Raw genomic sequence first — 21,305 nt, 5'->3', positions numbered from 1 at the left:
AGCCTGTTAACTTAGGGACTTGAGTTGTTTTTGTTTTTTTATGACTCTAATGGCCCTCAGATCCATCAAGATGTGAAACTCGCAAGTTTGGTGTGAGAGAAGGTACATGGGTTTCTTTTGATCTCATCTGTACTATCTTTTCTGCAATTATTTCCTTTTCCACAAGCTAGCCAGCAAGCAAAGCACCTCTGCCAGCACCATTAAGCTACAAGAGACACTTAATACTATTTCGGTTTGAATTCTGCTGCTGATATAGAAGAATCTGTTTTTCATTGCTTACTTTGAATTCTTTCTTCACTTCCACTTAACCCTTCTAGCTGCAACCTCCTGCCTTCATCATTAGGCTTTCTAGATGGCCACCCTAGAAGTAGGCTTTGCTGTGATTAGACGAGCAGATTAGCTGCTTGTGATCAAAACTATTTCTTCCTAAGAGGAAGACTCTAAACAAGTAGTTAATGTTGGAAAATGGGAACTAAGCTACAATGGGAACAGACATGGCTGCCTTCAGTTCTGCAGGTCCATCCTGAGAAAGATCTTTACTCTGAGAAGTATACAGGTACAGCTCATTGATCTCAATAGCATTGTATTTTATGTTTATTTATATAGGCAGTGCCTCGTAATCTCAGCTGGCCTTGAACTCACCCTGTACCTGAAATAACTGAAATTTTGATCTACCTGCCTCTACCTCCTCAGTGCTCAGATTACAGGCATTTGTCACCACACATGCTTATGAGGCTGGAAATTGAGCCCAGGGCTTCCTGCATGCTAGGCAAGCATACTACCAACTGAGCTACACCCAAGCCCTCTGGCTATCACACAGACAGGTGGTTGGGGTTTTATGAGGGTCACCTGTTTCTCTTAAAGGAAACACTTTGATTGACCAAGATACACTATTATCTCTTACAGTCAAGCCCAGCATCAAAGATGACTTTTCTAAGAGAATAATGTTCTAGATGCAGGAAAAAAGAAAACTTCAATTTAGTTTCTTAGTGTGGAGTTATTTGGGGGTGAGGTTGTTGATGTTCATGACCCAAATCTTCAGTGACTGGATTTGAGTGGCTTTGGTTTGATGTTTGGGAAAGGTTATGGTGAACACAAGAAGCAAAGGCTGAAGATTGTGCTGAATTACATGAGCACTTTTTGAGAAAAGATCTACAACTTGCTGAATGCCTTAGATTTCTAGTGCTCATTTTCTGTGACCCTACAGTGATCTTCCCAAGAAGAAGGAATTGTGTGCCATCACCATTTTACACAGAAAGAGCAGAGAGGAGTCCCTCATCCCCCTGCTGTGCCAAGCCTGGGTCTTCTTCACATCTTCTGCATCATCTCTTCTATTCAGCCAGGAAGTGATCTCTTACAGCCCAGAGAAATACCTCTTTTCTAGTAAAGGCTTCAGAGTTTTATCACCAGCGCCCAACCCCACCCCCGGCCCCCCGCCCCCCGCCAGGGTTTCAGCGCTGTTACAGTCAGAAAGCATCTTACAAACTCCTAATCAAATGTTTTGCTGCAATTGAGACAGTCCTTAACTGTGTTTAGTTAAAAGTAGAGAAACAAAACCCCTTGCCTTTTTCTTTCTGCCTACACCCTATTACTTTATAGAATTAAGACTTTACATCTTCCCTGAGACCTTTTCCTTTAAGCTAAATAACTGCAGCTCTTCAGCCATTTTCCTGCACAGCTCCTGTCTCTCCTTTGCTCTTTTGTTTTCACTGAGACCTCCCCAATTCTTGGGTCTTCCGGCTTTGGCAGATTTCTTCTCTCATGTAGGTTGCATGATGTGGGGCCTTGGGTTTGTTGGGGGAGTTTTCTTCTAATAGTCTCTTGTTATGTATTCTCCTTCCTTGCTCTCCCTTGTTGAATAGCACCTCTCCTTCTTTATTCTTTTGGATGATTGATCAAAACAAACAATCATCCTTCAAAGAGTGGTGACTGCCTCACTCTCAGATGGCTGTCTGCTGCCGAGACTCAGCTCTGGCTGGAGTCACCTCTCCACTTCTAGGTTGCTGTGCCATCTTTGGCCTACATTCCTTTCACAATGCACGATCTGGGTGGGAAGGTGGTGTTGGGAAATGGCGGGTTAGCAGCATGTCCTGAAGAAAGTGACTGTGTGCTGTTTTGCAGTGCTTCATTTGGTAAAAGTAGTGACCCCACAAGTCCCTACATTTCAGCCAATCGCAATTCATCTCCTGCTACCTCACCCATTACCATTGGTTCATCAACCTCTCGGGGCAGCCAGTGGCAACCTGCCTCTTCTTGCCCTGCACCAGTCAGTACAAACACTCCTGCACCTGTGCAGCACGTCAGGTAAGGCTTCTGGGAGCCATCTGAGTTGATCGTCACAGTTAATGCTTCTGAAACCACATGTAAGGTTGGAAGCAAAGAGGCTTTGTCGGTGTAGAAGCAAGTTTCAATTCCTGTGACAGTACCCAGAATTTAACGAAGATGCTTTTGTTTTGACTTATAGCCAGTCAACAGTTGCTTATTGAACCACAGTGGATCCATGTTGTTGTCTTGACGTTCAGGGACCAACATAGCATGATGGCTTTCCTTTCTCAACCACCTTTCCAGTTGTGATTACAGTTTCAGAGTAAGACCCATGATAGTAAATTATGAATTAAAAAGTTGTTATATATTTATTTTTGTTTTATTTATTAACATTCTAGTAAGATTCTTATGTATGTAGTCTTTTGGAAGATGACATACAAACTCAGATTAGAAGAGAAGCTAATCCATGTTCACCTTCTGAGAAGCGCTAATCCGTGTCCTGTGAGAGCACTAAGAGAAGAGTGGTTGTGTTTTCAGGAACTGTTCCAGGAGCGTATCATTTTGACTTTTCCATTCATCTAACGATAGCATAGCAGAGTGTCCTTGTAAAAGCAGGTCAGGATTTCAGTTCCTTCTTGTTTTGTTTGTTTGGTTTGGTTATTTTGAGGCCTGGATAGCTTTGACCTTGCTATGCCAACCTGGTTAGCTTAGAACTGAGAGACTGTCTTCTAAGTGCTGGGATTAAAGACATGCATCACCACACCTGGCTGACACTCACACACACACACACACACACACACACACACACACACACACTTAATTTATGTGTCTGTGTATATACCTGTTTGCCTATGTGTGTACCTCATGTGTACAGTGCCTGTTGAGGCCAGAAGAGGGCATTTGACATGGGATGCCATTTTGGGGTGGGTGTGAGCCACCTGTAGTGGGAGCTGGAACTGAACCAGGTTCCTCTGTATGAGCATCAGGTGCTCAAAATTAGAGCACCTCGCCAGCCACCCGCTGCGCTTTGCCTACAGGGTTTTACCCTTTCCTGGGTGTTGGAGGCTATTTTGTTTTCATCAGAAGGCTTTATAGGTCTTGTGGTAGAGTGAAAATTAAAAAATAGAAATGATGGTAGTGTTGTTGCCAAAACAGCTGCTATGGTGGTGCTTGGATGATATTTGCCAGCCTACTAGATTTCTTTCCCTGATCATTAATTTGGTTAGAAAGAACTATTTCACAATGCATTATCATTAATACTGTTATAATTATATAGAGATTTAAGGCTTATGACTCCATTAGTAACTCTGTGTAGTTGCATAGAAATTTATTAGATTCCCATAATAGTACAGCTATGTTGACATTATGTATATTATCACTAAAGATGAAGAATGCAGACCGGAGGATGGGAGCCTAACATGCCTAACCACTGTTTAGCATGACTGAGGGCCTGGGTTCAGTCCTCAGCACTGAAGAAATCACAGAGCTAAAACTGGGCAACATTGTATTGAACCTGCTTTGTGACAGGCACTGGACTAGTTTCTCTACGGAAGGGATTTGCACGCTGGGATTCTGTTTACTCACATGCAGCAATGAGTCTCATATATATTGCTTTAAGTACAATAAAGCTTCCTCCTTTTTTCTTATAAGCAAGAAAGCCCAGAAACAGGGCTAGCAGAGTAGCTCCAAAATCATTCAGAGATCCAGTGCTTTTCTTTACTTCAGGGATTCTATTTCCAAGGCTTGCTTCACAGCCCAGAGTGACTGCTGTAGCTCTAGCCGTGGTGGCTGCATTCTGGGTAGGAAACAATAGGCAAGGAGCGAGCAGGCAAAGGGAGACTAAATCAATACTTTCTTCAGAAACACTAATCTGTGCTGTGTCTCGTGGGAGGCAATGAATATTAGTCAGGTCACCCCTGCCTCGGACATTCATGTCATTTACATTTTCATAAGTATTCCCCTGGTATATTAAGCATTGTGTGTATTTTTAAATGAGGAAAGCAACCCAGAAGCTTAATCATCTGCCCAGATCACATCACCACTGGGGACTGAAACAGGTTTTATATCTAGATTAGTTGATGTGAAGCCCATTTGTTTTGTCAATTTTTTTAACATTGAGTTTATATCTTATTGTGAGTACTATTTAAGTGATATACATATACATATACATATACATATATATATATATATATATACACACACATTTATATATGTATATGTATATATATATATACACACACACTTATATATGTATATATATACACACACACACATTTATATATGTATATATATACATATATATACACACACATTTATATATGTATATATATTTATATATGTATATGTATATATATACATGCACACACACATATATAAATTTTTGTTTCATCATCATGAAAACTCTGCAAGACTCAGTTTGTTTCCTGTATTTTACGGTGAAGATGTAAGATCTTTACGTTGGTTGTTGTTGCACTATGTGGCTCGGTGTGCAGCTCCCGATCCTGTTGTAGGGCTGCCCAGCTGCTCTGAGCAGCCTGACGTAAAGTAAGAACGCGCTTCAGAGTAATCATAGCGTCCCATTGGACAGGAGAGTCAAAGAACATTCCTGTCATTTCACAGTCTAAGAAACTGCAAGTTTGGCAGGATGGCTCAGCAGGTAAAAGTGCATTGTGCACAGGCCTGGCCACTGAGCTTGAGCCCCAGAATCCATGTAAAGGAGTTGTCCTCGGACCTCCTCACATACTGTATGCACATGTGCACACTAATACATAAAACTTTAAAAAAAAGAAATTGCAAAATAAAAATAAATTGTTTTTTTTAAAAAAGAGAAAGAAATTGCAGAGAAGCCAAAACATTATTAACCCAAAAAGAAATTTCAGTAAGCTTTTGTTAAGTATGATCTTACTGAAGGCTTTTTATGTTTCTGTTGCTGTTGGTTGTTGTTATTGTTTCATTTGCTTGATTTTCTTTTTGCTTTTGTTTTGTTTTTTGGTGGGGAGGGTGGAGTCTGTTTCTCAGACTGGTCTCAGGCCTTGGGTTCATGGACCCCTGATAGTTATGCTGATAGTTAGAGGTATGCACATTGTACTTGGGTTGGCCCCACACTTCTTATGGCCACGCTTCTTGTTAATTAGTATTTCCTGTATACGAATAAATCTGAAAAATTATTTATCTCTACCTTTTTAGATGAGAAAATGAGTATAAAATATGACCTTATGCTGAGATATTAATTCCTTCTGGAGAAGTAGCTCATTTTTTAAAGATATAGTTTCTATCTTCAAAAGTGTTATATTTTTATGTTTCTTAATGCCATGTTTAGACTTTATGATTTGATTATCTCTTTTACACTAATTCTAATAATGTGATTATTTGGAAGTGAGCTTATAGCTACTTGTAAACATTTCTGATAATAATTGTGAGTAGGTGAAAAACAGATTTTTAGCATTCATGCTTTTCATTGCTTTTCCCATCTCTGCAAGTATCAATTTTGGATCTCTGTTACCCCAGCAACAAGCTGTGACATCACAAATGATAGCTTTTTGGGTGGAAAGCCAGTGGTTGCTCCTGATTCTTTGTTAAGAAACAAAGATCTTCTTTCCACAGAAATGACATTAATTGCACAGCTTGCTGTTGCAGTCTGTAGTTCGGTTGCATTTAGACTCCTGCTCGATTTCTGCTTCAGTCTCTTACTTAGGCAGCTATGACTGTAGAGAATTAGGCGCTTGGCTAAATGGAAGAAAGACTGCAGTTGCTGGACTAGGTGAGAGAGAGCCAAATAGACTGAGGTTGTAGAATACTTTTCAATTGGAGAATTCAAGAAGATGATCATCAAATCTAGGCTGAGGACTGCCACAAAGACTTCCCCTGCCAAGAACTGAGGGAAGGTGGAGACTGATATCGTAAGTGATTCTAGTGTCTTTTTCACCTGTAGTGAGTTCCTCTCTCTTTGTGCATGTGCGGAGGGAGGTCAGGTGGCAACGAGTCTTTAAGGCACTCGTGCACATGCAGTATCTTGCCTTGTGCCATAGCTGATTTTTGTTTGTTTGTTTTTTAATGTCATGTAAAAAATATCCTATAACAAATAAGTCCTGGGCAGAAGATGTCAGACTAAATGTATAATCATACTGATGCAATATTTACGAGCTCAGAATTAACAAACCAACAAACAAAATCTGAGCAAGAAGATTCTCATTAGACCGGTGCCTCCTTTCTCTGTGCCAGTGTCTGCTATACATCATGCCTGACCATTCTCTTTTTGCTCCTGTCTTTTCTTAATTCCAGGACTCCTTACAAGTCTCAGGCTGACTCAACAGCAGAGAAAACAGCAGACAGTGTCTCCTCCAGCACCCCACTGTGTGTGATCACCAACCGTCCTGCGCCAAGCACTGCCAATGGGGTTCCAGCTGCCACAGTGTTCTCCTCCACTGGAACAGACCCCTCTGTGGAAGCCCGGGAGAAGAGGAGGTATGAGGTTGCTGGTGCGGTTGCAGGACTCTGCTCTGAGAAAAGAGACAGAGAAGCGGTGGGAAGTGTCTGACCCAAGCTCAAATAGATCCTAGTCTTACTGTTGAGTTATGTCTTAGCTTGGGAGGTTTTTGTGGTTGGTGGAGGTTAGCATTATGTTGTATGTATAGTCAGAGCCTTTTCCCCTACTTGTCTTACAGCTGACAGACATATTTTTGCCTTTTGTGATGAGAGCTTGAAGCCCAGATAAAGATCCTTTGTTTTGTTCTGAGTTCTCTGTGATCACTTTGTGCAGCAAAGTACTACTGTAATAAAGTGTTCAAAGAAGCAGTGCTGGGTGCAAGGGAAGCAGTGCTAGGTACATAGATTTAATTCATGGGAGAATAGTACCAGGGAAGGAAATGAGCATTTATGGTAATGTGGGATTGTGGCTCACTTGTCTGCAGTTGTTGAGACTTGCTGTGCACCCCAGACCAACCAGCTTTGATCTCTTGGTTCTCTTGCGGTAGCCTGCTTGAGACTAGGAGTGCAGATGGTCGCTACCATGCTCTGTTACACTGCAGTGTTTTTAGAGCGAAATTCCTAGAAAGCAGATGTAGATCAACTTAAGAGCAGGACTTTTCAGTTGTTAGGATTAAGAGATTGTACAGTGTGACAAAAGGAAGAAACGTTGAGCCTTGTCTTAACCTTGAAGTTATAAAATCCAGTGTGCAGGCTATGGTAGAGGGTTTTTTAAGACTTGGAAAAGAACAAATCTTCATCAAGGTTTTTCAGTATCCAAAAAGATATTTTTCTGTCTTTCAATGTGTATGTATATGTGAGACGCCAGGAAATGTAATCTAAGAGTACAGTACCTAACTTTCTAGTATTTGTTTATTGTGAAGAGAACTCAAAGCACACATTTTGAGAAAGGTGGGGGTGGGGGGAGAAGTTAAGTGTATTGAAAAGAGCATTTTCTGTTATTGTTCTTTCCATAAAATTTTTAAGGAAATCAATTATCTGGACTAAAGGGGTTCTTAGTCAGTAGTTGTCCTCTTTTTAAAAAGACATGTTTATTCATGTGTATGTGTGCATGCATGTTTGCTTGTGAGTGTGTATACATGTGCCATGTGTGTTGCTAGTGCCCTTGGAGGCCAGAAGAAGGGGTCAGAGGCCCCTGTAGTTGGAGTTGCAAGAAGTTGTAAGCCTCCCGATACAGGTTCTGGGACTCAGTCAGGTTCTCTGGAGGAGCAGCAGGTATTCTTAAGAGCTGAGCTATTTCCCTCACCCTCAGTTGCCCTCTTTTAATTGACTTCTAGCCCAGTAAATATTATGCATTCGTGAATATGTAATGTTTATACATTTACTCTAGTGTGCAGAGAAGTACCATTCGTTTCATTCGAGAAACTAAAGAGCAGTCTTCCATTAGCTAAAGAAGAAATCACTCTAAAAGTGTTTCTTAGGGCAGGGGGTGTGACTCAATCGGAAAGTGTTTTGTACAGGTGTGAGGACATGAGGTCAGATTATCAGCAGCCATGATAACAGGACATAGCATCTGTAATCCCCACGCTCATTGGTCAGGCAGGCAGCATAGCCAATCCATGACCCTCAGTGACATGTGATTCAGAGAGAGACCCTGTTTCAAAAAGTTAAAGTGGAGAAGCCATTAAGGAAGACACCCTCCCACACACAACTATATGTGACCATGCACATACTCACACAGACACATGCACCCACATTTCCCACACAAAGTGTTTCCTAGCTGAGAAAACTTAAATGAGTTAAATTCATTAAGATTAAGATTGGAAAGATGGAGAAATCATGTTTGTTTTCAGGCTGTAAGGAATTGCTGCGTTCATAGAATCCTAGAGAGCCACTGCGTCCCGTGAACTTTGTAACATCCAGTAGATAAGGCATCGCTTGACCAATGGAATCAGATTTTGATTCTGTTCTGGCTGTTTTGTCAGTCCACAACTGTCCGCTGAGCTCCTTCACCTTAGCAAATAGGGTGACCTGGGTACATCTCCTCAAGTGGCAACTATATGAACAAAGAATTAGCTGGTGTGGGTGGTCCACACCTTTAATCCCAGCACTTAGGTGGAGGCAGGGTTTCTGAGTTGTAGGTCAGCCTGGGATACATAGTGAGACCCTCTCTACATAAAACAAATAATTAACAAGACTAAACTGAGATATTAGTGAACTATATGCTATATCAGGGTGTACAAAATTGATTTTGTTTCTTAGAAAAAAGGTCTTGCTATGTCCTTCTGGCTGGCCTGATACTTAACTATATATAGCTTGCACTGAACTTATGGCAGTCCTCTTGCCTCAGCCTCCTGAGGGCTAAGACACCACACCTGACTTTCTATACAAAATTATTTTTAAAAATTGTATAAGATAACCTCCATATTAGGTGTATAGGGTGAACATGTCAGTTTTTGGACACTAAAAAGTATCTGAGAGGAATTATTTGAAGAAGGAAGGTTTATTTTGTTTATGGCTTCAGAGATGACACTTTGTGGCAGCTGCTTTATTGTTTCTGATGAGGCAAACATAATGATAGAAGTGTGGATGAGCAAAGCCGCTCATGCTTGACAAGCAAGACAGCAGAGAGCAGTGGAGAGCACGGACTGGACCAATGCTGCTCCTGGGAATGTCCCTCCAGTGACCAGTCCCACTAACGAAGCCGCTCGCCTGCCTGTCTGTAAGGCTGCCCACTCAGAGGGGGGTGGCGTCTGGTCACTGCCCTGTTGTTGGACCTACTATCTGGAGTCCCAAGTATTCAGTGCATGAACATGTTGTTGGGAACTCACCATATGAAACCAGAGGAGTCTTTTCTTAGCCAAAGTAACTCCTTATGTTATGAAAATACTTCAAAATTTGATAGGCTTCTGGTTCCCAGCAGTTTGGTTAACAGCTGTTCAGCCTGTGCCATAAAGAGATAGTGTGAGTTATGAACAGTGTGTTAGCGGAGATCTGCTTATGAATACTTTCCCTGGGGCTCCAGGAGGCTGCCACGAGAGGCTGGTGCTTAGACAAAGGTCTGTACGATAAGTAGCAGCTATGAAAGGACATGGAGTTTAAGCAATCTTTAAAAATAATCTTGTATAGGATGTCAGGTATGGTGTTATATGTAACCCTAGCACTGAACCTGGGCCATCAGGAGGAGTTACAAATACTCTTAATCACTGAGCCATCTCTCTATCCAAAGACATTGGTTTTTTTAATATGGACCAATAAGTGTAACTATTGGCATAGTGAATTATGAACATTCTCATTGCCTGTAATAGAAATCCTATACCTATTTCTCTCATGTCTTATATCCACTTCCCTGCAACCTAAGCAACTACTAATATTTTCTCCTTTTCTTATTTTCAACCTTTCATGTGAAATGGAAACAAGATGAGGGGTTATGACTAGCCTCTTCCTGGTATATTTTCAAAGTGCATCCATGTTGAGGCAGGTATCAGGACTTGATTCCTTTTTATAGTCTACCATTTGATATTGTTTGTTCATTCATCAATTGATACATTCACATTATTTCTACCTGTTGGCTGGCCGTTATAAATAATATCACTATAAACATTTGTATATATTTTTTATGTGGACATATTTCTCAGGCATATGCTACTAGTGGATTTTGTAGGCAATATGCCACTAGACCATTGTAAGCTGAAGGTATCATGAATTTTAAACTAGCTTTTAAACTGTGTCTGAAGTTATTAGACAGGAACAAATGGGTAATAATGAATGTAACGTGACTAGCAAAGAGACTGTCACAGAAGAAATGCATGTAGGACAAATCAGGCTCGCACTGGGGAGTGACAGAAGAGATGAAGAAAAGTGAGTGTGGTAAAAATATATTGATTACACTTAGTAACTGGGAGGAAGGGAGCTGATGCATCGGCCATGTGTGGAGGTCAGAGGACAAGTTGCTGAAGTCGGCTCCCTTCTTCCTCCGTGTAGGTCCTGGGACTTGAATCCAGGTCGTCAGGATTAGTGGCCAAGATTATCGTTATATTTATATGTAGCACTGTGGATACGGAGGCTCAGATTTTACTGACACATGTGAGGTCATATACATACTTAGCTGAGACTTGTAACCAAGAATTTATATCGAGTTAGAGTTCTGGAATGGCTGTCCAGCTCATGAGATGTGTACATTGTAGACCCTGTGCCTCAAAGAAAGGGAAAAGAAGAGAATCTATGCAAGGATCTAGGCAGGGACAGAAAAGTAATTGGAGAAAAAAATTTACTACACATAGAATTTGGATTCCCAGGTCAAGAATTTAACATAGAAGCTAGGTTTTTATTCTTGAAAGCTTTTGATCATGGCACAAGCATACGGTGTTATAAGTGAATAGTCTTGTTAAGTGGAGACTTGCATATGCAGACCAATCAAACAGCTGTTTATTGAAGGGCTCTGCCTGGCATATGTCACTTCAGAACGTTTCTGTGTGAAAACAGGGTTAGCTGGAAGGAGTGAGGGAGGTGTAACAAATCAAGTGGAGAAGGATGGCTTAAGCTAAATTAAACAGCTCACTCAAGCCTTCTCCGGTCATCTGGGAAGAGTGGTGGTTGGCGGTGGGGCTTGGGAAAGAGTAGCTGTGGCAGGTACTCAGTGAACTTGCTCTTGCCCTGCAGAAACCCCCAAATTACCTTTCCACTGGATAGTCTTTGGGAATTGTGGCGCTCGAGAGGTAGGCAGGAACCAAATCAAGCCAATTTTTATCTGGGTTATGTTAAGAAACTTGATCTTCTGCTCTCAGAGCTGTGAAATACCATAGTAGAATTTTCAGCAGGGGAATGAGCTGATCACATAAAACATGTCATTTCAGCCTTTACAGAATTAAAGCCATTTAGTTTCTCCCTTTAGATGAGCATAAACTAAGATGAAAAAAAATCAGATGTTTTGAAACAGCTACATTTTTCTTCTGAAAGAGCGTGCTGAGTGATAATTCTTCTCTTTTGAAGCTTCAGCTTTCTCTGTAATCAGCTCATTGTGGAAGTGTTTTGACTCCTGCTGGGAAACCACAGTGGAGCCTTGGAGCCCTCATTCACAGGTCCAATTTGAAACAATTAGTAGCATTGGGATAAATGGGGATTTGAAGCAGGCCACTGCAAGACTTAAGCAGTAGAAAGCCACCGCTCAGAAATAATCTCCCTTTGCCTTGTAATTGAGTCACTTAGGCTGGGGTGGGATTTAGCACACCATTTCACAGTTGTCTCTCCTTAGGGTTTTGTTTTCCGGCAGGCATTGTGAGTGTGTGCAGGACTGGCCAACAATCAGTTTCAGCTTTCTCCTTCTGGCACTACGTATGGACACAGGTGACCACTGATATCTTGTTAAATGGACAAAGCCAGGTGCAAAGGATAATGTATGATACCAAACAAACACAACAGTATTTACGATGTTTGTGTGTGTGTTGGGGGTGGGCATTCTGGGAAATTCTGCCCTCCTTTTCTTCTGTGAAAAAGTATTACTGTTATAATACAATGGAAGGGGGAAATAATTGAAGAGAAATTTGCTCTGGGAACCAGTTTCCTTGTGATGTTAGTCTGTGGAGGAGGCCATGTCCATCCAATGATGATTGCCATAGCAAGTCTAGAAACTTTGTGGTGCATGTGTGTCTCTGTCTCTGTGTGTATAAATGTGTATGTATGTTAGTATCTGTTTGCCTATGTATGTGTGTATGTATTTCTGTGTGTGTGTCTTTGTGTCTGTAAATGGGTCTGTCTGTCTGTATATCTGTGTGTTTCTGTGTATGAGTATATATATCTGTGTGTGTGTATCTCTATGTGTGTGTGTGTGTGTATATATATATATATATATATATATATGTGAAAGTATGTTTGTATGTGTGTGTATGTATATGTGTGTATGTGTAAGGTATGAATGCATGTGTGTGTCTGTGTGTCTGTATGTGTGTGTATGTATATGTGTGTATGTGTAAGGTATGAATGTATGTGGGTGTGTCTGTGTATGTGTGCCTGTGTGTATGTCTGTGTAGGTGTATTTGTGTGTGTGAATATGTCTGTGTAGGTGTATTTGTGTGTATTTGTATGTCTGTGTGTATGTGTGTGTCTCTGTGTGACTAGTGTGACTAGAGATTAAACCTATAGCCTGTCCTTGTTGCTGCTAGATAAGCACTTTCTTTCTTTCCTTTTTTAATTAAGCATTCCATTTGTTTACATCTCAAATGATATCCCACTTCTGGTTACCCCCTCCACCAACCCCCATCCCATGATATCCCACTTCCCTTCCTGATTACCTCTCCACACCCCCCCATCCCACATCTACCCTCCCCTTTGCCTATATGAGAGTGCTCCTCTTTCCCTAGCCCCTTTGTTAACTTTTTTTTTTTTTAAGTAGGAGAAACAGGGGCTTAAACTTGCTCTGTTGCTCTGGCAGAACATAAGGGTCTCTATGCCCCATCCCCTAGAGTATTTGGAATGTCAAGCCTGGTTAATTGGGTTTTGTTTTCTTAAGACAAGGTCTCACTTAGCATCTGAGGCATCTCTTCTCAGAACTGTGTGTGAGCTGCCATGGCCAGCCATGATTTTGAATTCACATCTCACAACAAAATACATAATATGATTTATTAATTTTAAGGAGAAATGGTCTTGGGTTTACTAATGTCTGCTTTCCTGAAAGAGCTGTAGTATGTTCAGCTGCTACTTCCTTTCTTTACATGATGGACAGGAATGAGAGATAGGTTCCTTACTCTAATGAAAGTCATGAAGTAAGTTGAAGTCATAAGACTGTATAAAGTCTTCACTTATCATCGGCTAGGCCCTCTTTCCCTCTATATTGAAATATTACAACTTTTGAATTAAAATAATACCCATTCAAAACTAAAAGTTTGATTCCAGGGCCAGCCTGTCTTGATCTGTAGCCCAGAATAGAGAAGTAATCACTACCCTCCATGTTTTGGGTTGACCTGGGACTATAGAGACCAGCAGGCTCATCTGGCTCTGAAGGGCCAGGTGATTGGACTAGCAGACTGCAGGACAGAAATGCTGGCAAGTAGCCAGCAGTTGGCAGATAGCTCTGCAGGGACACCACGCTAAGTAGCAGCTGTCACAATCATGTAGTGGTCAAGTTCATTTTCCAAAGCTCCAAGTTTTCCTTAGCAACAGAATATAAATAATTCCCCGGGCTAATATTAGAGCTGATAGTGACTGGCTGTCTCTGCCTGCCTTTTCTCCTCTTTGTTTCCCTGCTCCCTTTCCCCTCCCTCTGACCAGTCCTGAATTTTATATCACTTTCTTCCTTCAGATGTCCTTCCTTCCATCCATCCAAGAAAGGGCTATAAATAGTTTGTTTCCACCGAAGGCTAAAATTGTTTGTCCCTCTGAAGAACCCACATTATACTCAGCTCTGCTTGCTTCTCAAGGGGTGACCTATACTGACTGAGTCATCTACCCTCATCCCAACCTTCCTGAGTCCTTTGGAGTCTATTAAACTAGGTAGTTATTCCAGCTAATGTGAAGATTTCTGAAGATTAATTTGATATCATCTTCGGAATGTTAGAAATTTTAAAACAAATAATTAAGCCATCATTTTTAAAAACACTTAAAATTATCTCTAAACTATGACAGTTGCCAATTAAAGAAAAGGTTTTATAGTTTCCCTATTTCTCTCCATTTTTGCTCTAAAATGTTTTCCTTGTCTAAATGTCTATAGCAGAGTTGAACCTACTTTTTCTTTGTTGATGTAATCTTTTTTCCCTTGTGTGAATCTTGAACAAGAAGAGAGCAAAGTATACATGACAGTAGGTAAATTATACATTGAAAATAAAATAGCAGCCGGGCGTCGTGGCGCATAATCCCAGCACTCGGGAGGCAGAGGCAGGCGGATTTCTGTTTGTTTGAGGCCAGCCTGGTCTACAAAGTGAGTTCCAGGACAGCCAGGGCTATACAGTGAAACCCTGTCTCGAAAAACCAAAAAAAAAAAAGAAAGAAAAGAAAATAGCATCAGCTGGCATCCCAGGCTACCCAGATATTTTCTGTGAAAGGAAAGGTCAAAGCCAGGTACAACAGAGCTGAGAATGCTGAGGCAGGAGGATTAGCACAACCTTGAGGTCAGCTTGGGCCTGTCTCAAACCTATCTCAAGAAGTCCAAAATTAATAAGTGAGAGAAAGAAGGAAGGCCAGGCAGTGGTGACATGCACCTTTAATGCCATCACTCAGGAAGCAGAAGCAGGAGGATCTCTGTGAGTTTGAGGTCAGCCTGGTCTGCAGAGTGAGTTCCAGGACAGCCAGAGCTACACAGAGAAACCCTGACTCAAAACAAAACAAAACGAACAAAAAAAGATGAAGAAGAAGAAGAAGGAGGAGGAGGAGGAAGAAGAGGAAGAAGAAGAAGAGGAAGAAGAGGAGGAGGAAGAGGAGGAGGGAAGGAAGGATCAATTAGTGTCACCAGGCTTAGTGGCAACTGCCTTTGTTTCTATTAAGCCATCTTGTCAGCACAATACAATTTTTGAATTAAGGTTGCACACATTGTATTTTTAGGCACTGCTACAGCAAAATTGACTATAAAAATATTAAACATTTTGTTTGTATGTACTAGAAAACCCAAAGACTTGCTTTATTACAGTGACATTCGTTTTATTGTGGTAGTTTGGAGTCTCTGTAACTGATAGACAGGGAGGTTAGACCCAGGTAAGTGAACCCACATGAAGAACACAGCCCCACAACCTGAGGTACAGGATTCCTACAGCATACAAATTAAATTAAATACAAATTAAATGAGATAAGCAGCCTGAAGTCTGCTTAAAATAGTGGCACCATTCAGACTTTTGGGAAGATTTTATTTCAAATCTATTAGATTTAGAGAAGCTAAGCACAGAAAGACATTTTTTTATAACATGAATACTATCAAGTAAATTGCTTTGTAGTTTGTATGAAATACTTGTTTTCCATCAATTATTATTAATCCTCACAACAAATTTACAAAGAAGATATTCTGAGCTCTCATTTACATACAAGGAACAGGTTAGAAAGGGAACCTGCTTTACCCCAAATCACATAGCAAATACCCAGTGTGGTAACTCAGAACTTTACAGTACTGTCCAGTCTCCTACTGTTCTGTGGTCCCTTGGGTAGCAATGTGCTATTTATTATAACCATTTCAAAGCATGCACATTCACGCTGAGTGTGGAGGGGTACATCTATGACCTTAGTACATAGGAAACTGGAAGACAATAATATTATGAGTTCAAGGCAGCTTGGGCAATATATTAAGACTCTGTCTTTTAAAAAGGCAGACTAGTAGGCCCCCACTTGTTGCCATGAGTCCCAGACAGGGCAGAAGACATCCAGGGGCCTTTGCCTGCCTCTATGTGGCACGGACTATGCCACTATGATAAGCAAGTGTGTAGTGGAGAGATGGGAGAGAGAGAGAAGCAGAGCAGTTTGTATACTATGAAGAGGTGGAACTGGTGATGGCAGGTGGTAAGGAGCAGCCACCTGAGGCCATGGTGATATCCTGCCTGTGCTACTACCAAAGGCTATGTCTGGGTCCCTGGCTCTGCAGCTGCAGGAGTCTGTGTGGATGTCTGTGACCCATGTTGCCCCCAAAGGCCAAGTGGACATGTCTGTCTATCCTGCTATGCTCCCCCACACCTGCACAGAGGGCTGTCCCTGCCCCCTTGCTGTTCTTGGTGGTGTGGGTGAGGGAGAGCTGCCCTAGAAGATATGAGCAGGGGAGAGCCGGTCCTGTTCTTGCCTACTGCAGAGAGCTGGCCAGCTCAGCTCCACTCAGGCCCAGATCCCCAACTTTGAGTTGGCCCATCCAACATCTACCCCATCATGCTTGTCCTTTTGGTCTCCTTTTCCTTGTAGTTCTTTGGGAAGTTGACTTGGTTGTTTTAATGGTGTAGCTAGAGAAGGAGAAATTATAGGTAGTAAGAATAAGATGCATATTTAAGAATACCTGCTTAATACCAGCTTAATTAGAACCTGTGTTTCTTCACATTCTTAATGAATATAAATAGGCATAAGGATGTAAGGAACAGATCCAAAGGCCAACGTAGTATGAGCTAATTAACAATTTCAGGATCCAGGAAAGCTTCTATATTTTAATATGAAATTAATACTGTCTATTATCCTTATGTTGAATGCTAATGATGCACAGGTATAGTTTGTACTGTTCATCTTTTTTATTTGTCTTAAATATTACATAGTGTAAGTTTTAACTAATCAAAAATCACTGTCAGATAATTAGGGTATTTCTGAGAGAAGCTGGGTTGTGTAGGTGAAGAATAGAGTCCACGTCAGCTAACCTTTATACTGAATGAGGACATTATTTGAGGTCTGTGTAAATAAAGGCTGTTGATTCATTACTAGATGTGAACTCCCTTATAACCATAGCTGGATCCATAATGAATATTAAATAAAAACAAATATTTTTCTATATATAAGAAAAAATTTCTAATTAATCTTTATGTTTAGAGGACCAGTTTCTGGACAAAATTGAAAATTATGCAGAACCAATCAGTTTTAAAGTCATGTCAATTGACTATTTAGTTCTGCAAAGGAATTACTCTTTAGTCTCTTTTTGTTTTTTGGGTTTTTTTGGTTTTTTTGAGGCAGGGTTTCTCTGTAGCCCTGGCTGTCCTGGAACTCACTCTTTAATCCCAAGTGTGAGATTAAAGGGGTGCGCCACCACTGCCTGGCTCTCTTTTTCATTTTTATTTGTGCATGTTTGTTTATTAAGATAAGGTCCCAGTATATATGCCAGACTGGTCTAAAAATGGTAATCCTCCTGCCTCAGTCCCACTTACCTGAAAGTGTCCTTTTCCCTCAGTTGTCTTTATCCCATCCTTCTCTTCCCACATCTATTTCGTGTCCTTGCTTAGGGCATTACTCTGTCCAAGTAGAAAACAGGCCTCTCCTGAACACACTCTACCTCATCTCCCTCTTCCTAGTTGTCCCCCATGCAAAGCCTCCCCATGCCGGAGTGGCTTTAGCTCCTATTCTCTGCCTAGCACTGTCCTGCTCAGTGCCATGAGAACTCCTTCATTTTACTTTATTTTTTAGCTTTTTAATTATATTTTAACATTTAAAATACTTTTTAAATTTAATTATATTTTGAGCATATTCACCCTCTCCTCCAAGACCTTCCATAGCCTCTCCCCACCCAACTGTAAGTTCTTTCTCAAAAAACAAACAGTAACCCAATATAACAGCAAATCCACAGCCAAAAAGAAATTTAAAAACACTGAACTGTATCCAAATAAACACACACACACACACACACACACACACACACACACACACACACAAAACCTGGAGAGTCTATTTTGTGTTTCTCAATTACTCATGAATATAAGGGGTGAGTAATGTACCCAGTGCCACTTTATTGGAGAAAACGGATTTTTCCTTACCCAGCAGGTGTAGCAGTTCAGTTGTTGACATTTTCTGTAGTGATTGGATTTTCATCCACTCATTCATTCATTCTTAAAAATTATAATAAAATAAAATATAACCTAAAATAAAAACCACCTCATTGAAGTTGGCCATGACAAACCAACAGAAGGAAAAGAGCACAAGAGAAGGCACAAGAATCAGAGACCCCCTCGTTCACAAACTCAGGAGCCCCATAGTTGTCTGAGTCCGGGATACCTCTCTCAGCGATTTTCTTAGTTTCATTCATTTGCCTACAAGTTCATTCTTCTCTTAAGGGACATCTAGGTTGTTTCCAATTTCTTGCTTTATGTTCGTGGTTGAGCAAGTGTGTCTGTGGTAGGAGGAAGCTTTTCAGTTTCATGAGGTCCCATTTATATATTGTTGGTCATAGTGCCTGTGCTAATGGTGGTGTGTTCAGAAAGCCTTTCCCTCTGCCAATGAGAGCTCCTTCGTTTTAAATACCACTGCTTACTACTACTGCTCTCCAGCTCCAGGCTGAACCCAGAATTCTCTTCACAGTGCTCTTAGGACAGATTTGACCAATTAAATGGTAATATGTTCCTTTTTGTCCCTGCACTGTGAACTTGTGAGGTGGCTTTTTAACTGGATTTTCTTCTTATCACAGAGCTGAATACAAAGACACTAGATCAGTTGTAGGATCTTCTCTGCCCTCCAGGTGGCAGCAGAGGAAAGCCAGTTGAACTACTCGGATGTATGACATCAAAGAATCTAGTTTGTGTTTGAATCAATTTTCAGAGGAGCACATCTCCCATATTCCATTTTAACTGTTTTAATATTGGAAAGCAAATAGCTTCCAGCACATGAAGGCCCTTGTGGATTTCCTGGTTCTTCTTCAGAGGACAACAACTGACACAGGGTAGAGTGGTCCCTGGGTTGCAAGTAGGATGCATACTTTACCTTTCAACAAAGCAATTGATGTCTTCCAGGCAAGCTTTGTAACCTTTCTAGTCCGAGCTTCCCCACAGGCTGGCTGGTTTGAGTTAGGGAATATATAGATAGCAAAAATTCTGAAATTATGGGATCCTGAGTTATCAGTGACTGTCTAATGAATGTCCGTGTGATTGGTGGTGTGCTCAGAGTATAGGTATAGTAGAAAGGGGATGTGCCATACCTTGTACTCTCGGGATTGAGAATCTCTAATACACTCGTTTCCTCCCTCAGTTCAGCACTGTGCAGGCACATATATTAGGATTTCAGAAAAAAGCAAGATGAATGATGGAGGATCGTGTAATTAGAATAGGCTTCATGGAGGTAGAATTTGAGTCAGCATTTATATATATGAAAGGCTTAGACTAGAGGAATTAATGATTTTGAAAGTTTACTGTATGGCCCATCTGCTTTTCCCCATAGTGCATGTTGAGAATCAGATAGGATAAAGAACTTCTGAGTAATCAGAATTAGTAATGAAAAAAGCAGGAATTTAAAAGCACCGTCAGGACTTTGCTGCCATTCTTTGACCTCAGCAGGACCACAAAGGTATCTCAGAGGTTAGCCTGATCTGGACCATTCTACACCAAGAGCTTGCCAATGTGAGCATGATGACCGGATCTCCTGATGTCTTTGAGGGACCCGCCATAGCGTTCCATGGAAATGTGTATTAGGGAGCAGTCAGTTCGGGAAACACAGCAAATGGAGGCTTTCTATTTTCTTTCAAATCTGATGGGAAGTGCAGGGCTTCAGAAAATCAGAAGAGAAGTTGCCTTGTACTTATTTGGTCAGGATGCTCGCTCTGAGAGTTATGGAACATTGGGTAAGAGAGTTCTGTTTAAGAAGTATTTACAAATAGGACTTCGCTGAGGGCAATCACCGGGACGATTGTTCCTGTTCCTCTTTAAATAGCAATCTTTTTTCCTTGGGGTCTTAAAGTAACTCTGGGCACTATATTACCTCTTTGATTTATTTCCTCTTAGGAAATCCCAGTCTCCTAACCTGAGGCGGGTGGATGGAGGGTGTGACTCAGGGTCCCCATGCTCTGGTGCTGAAAATGATCACTGGCATGGATGTAAACTGTAGTGGCACTTCAAGTGTCCTTCAGGAGCCAATGTCCATTGTAATGAAGTGAGCTGTGTTCAACTCATGGTACACACGATTCATAAACAATGGGAAGTAAACCACAGCTTAGTCGCTCTCTGACAGATAGGATTTGTCCTGGGCCGGCGCCATTCTTCCCACACTGTGCACTGATGCTACCAGCTTCACCCTGCTTAGCTGTGTGCTGCTCTTGGAAAAGCCCTCTGATTTCACTGTTTACTCCCTAGCTTCTTACTCACTCTTCAGCCTACTAAAATAGAAATTCTTCTCCACCTGCCAGCCAGTGAGTGACATTGCTCTGCCAAAAGCCATGTCCTTCTCCTCTTCCTTCTTTTTTTTTTTTAACTTTTTATTGATTCTTTGTGAGTTTTACTTCATCTACCCCAGTCCCACTCATCTCCCTCATATCTGCTCTTTACTCTTGCAACTCCCTCCCCCCAAAGAAAAAACACACACACACACATACACACACACACACACACACACATACACACACACACACACACACACACACATACACACACACACACACACATACACACACACACATACACACACACACACACACAAAGCATAGAAAAATATCTCATCATGGAAGCTAGAGTATGTCACAGTGTGTCCTATAGTATATCCCCCTGGCCACACATCTTTACTTGCAAATGGTCCAAGGTTTCTGGCTTCTCAGACACCATCAATATTGAATCCTCAGGCTAATCAAAGGTGCTGCATAAGGGAAACCCAGGTTATCTCAAGAACATTACTGACCCATGCATACATCAAGAGCCAGCTCCATTGTGCTTTCAGTCAAGGTGCCCAATTTCCCAAGTGCTGCATTCGGTGAGGGGTGGGGCCAGCTCTAGTGCTCACAAACCCCCAGGGCTGGCTCACTCTTGGCATTCACCATCAGGGCCAGCTCCACTGTATTGCGTAGGCGTCTGCTTTCCCCAGTGCCGCAGCCACTGAGGGGACCAGGCTAGCTCTCCTGCTATCATGGCTAACTCTATTGACTACTGCAGGTATTGAGGGAGGATGGCAGAAGTCCCTGTGCACCCATGCCACCTCACCACAGATGAGAGGCAGGGCCAGCTCACTAGCTCTCATGACCCCAGGGCCAGCTCTCCCAACTGCCACAG

The 21,305-nt window shown here is 41.5% G+C and overlaps 1 protein-coding gene across 5 annotated transcripts in view; it reads left to right on the top strand.

The window, feature by feature from the left end:
- Positions 1 to 21,305, top strand: part of Ppp1r12b (protein phosphatase 1 regulatory subunit 12B) — a 205,600-nt gene that overhangs the window by 88,359 nt on the left and 95,936 nt on the right. For 4 of the 5 annotated variants that reach the window (XM_085841323.1, XM_021161359.3, XM_029477946.2 and 1 more), the window contains exon 13: positions 6,547 to 6,729. In XM_085841323.1, the coding sequence (XP_085697449.1) occupies positions 6,547 to 6,729 (183 nt within the window). Of the gene's footprint in view, positions 1 to 2,121; positions 2,305 to 6,546; positions 6,730 to 21,305 lie in introns of all 5 variants that reach the window. The other variant, XM_029477954.2, reaches the window with a different exon arrangement.

Source organism: Mus caroli, unplaced genomic scaffold, assembly GCF_978045245.1.
Source record: "Mus caroli unplaced genomic scaffold, Mus_caroli_1 scaffold_1, whole genome shotgun sequence".
NCBI lineage: Eukaryota > Metazoa > Chordata > Mammalia > Rodentia > Muridae > Mus > Mus caroli.
This window is presented reverse-complemented; position numbering and strand designations above follow the sequence as displayed.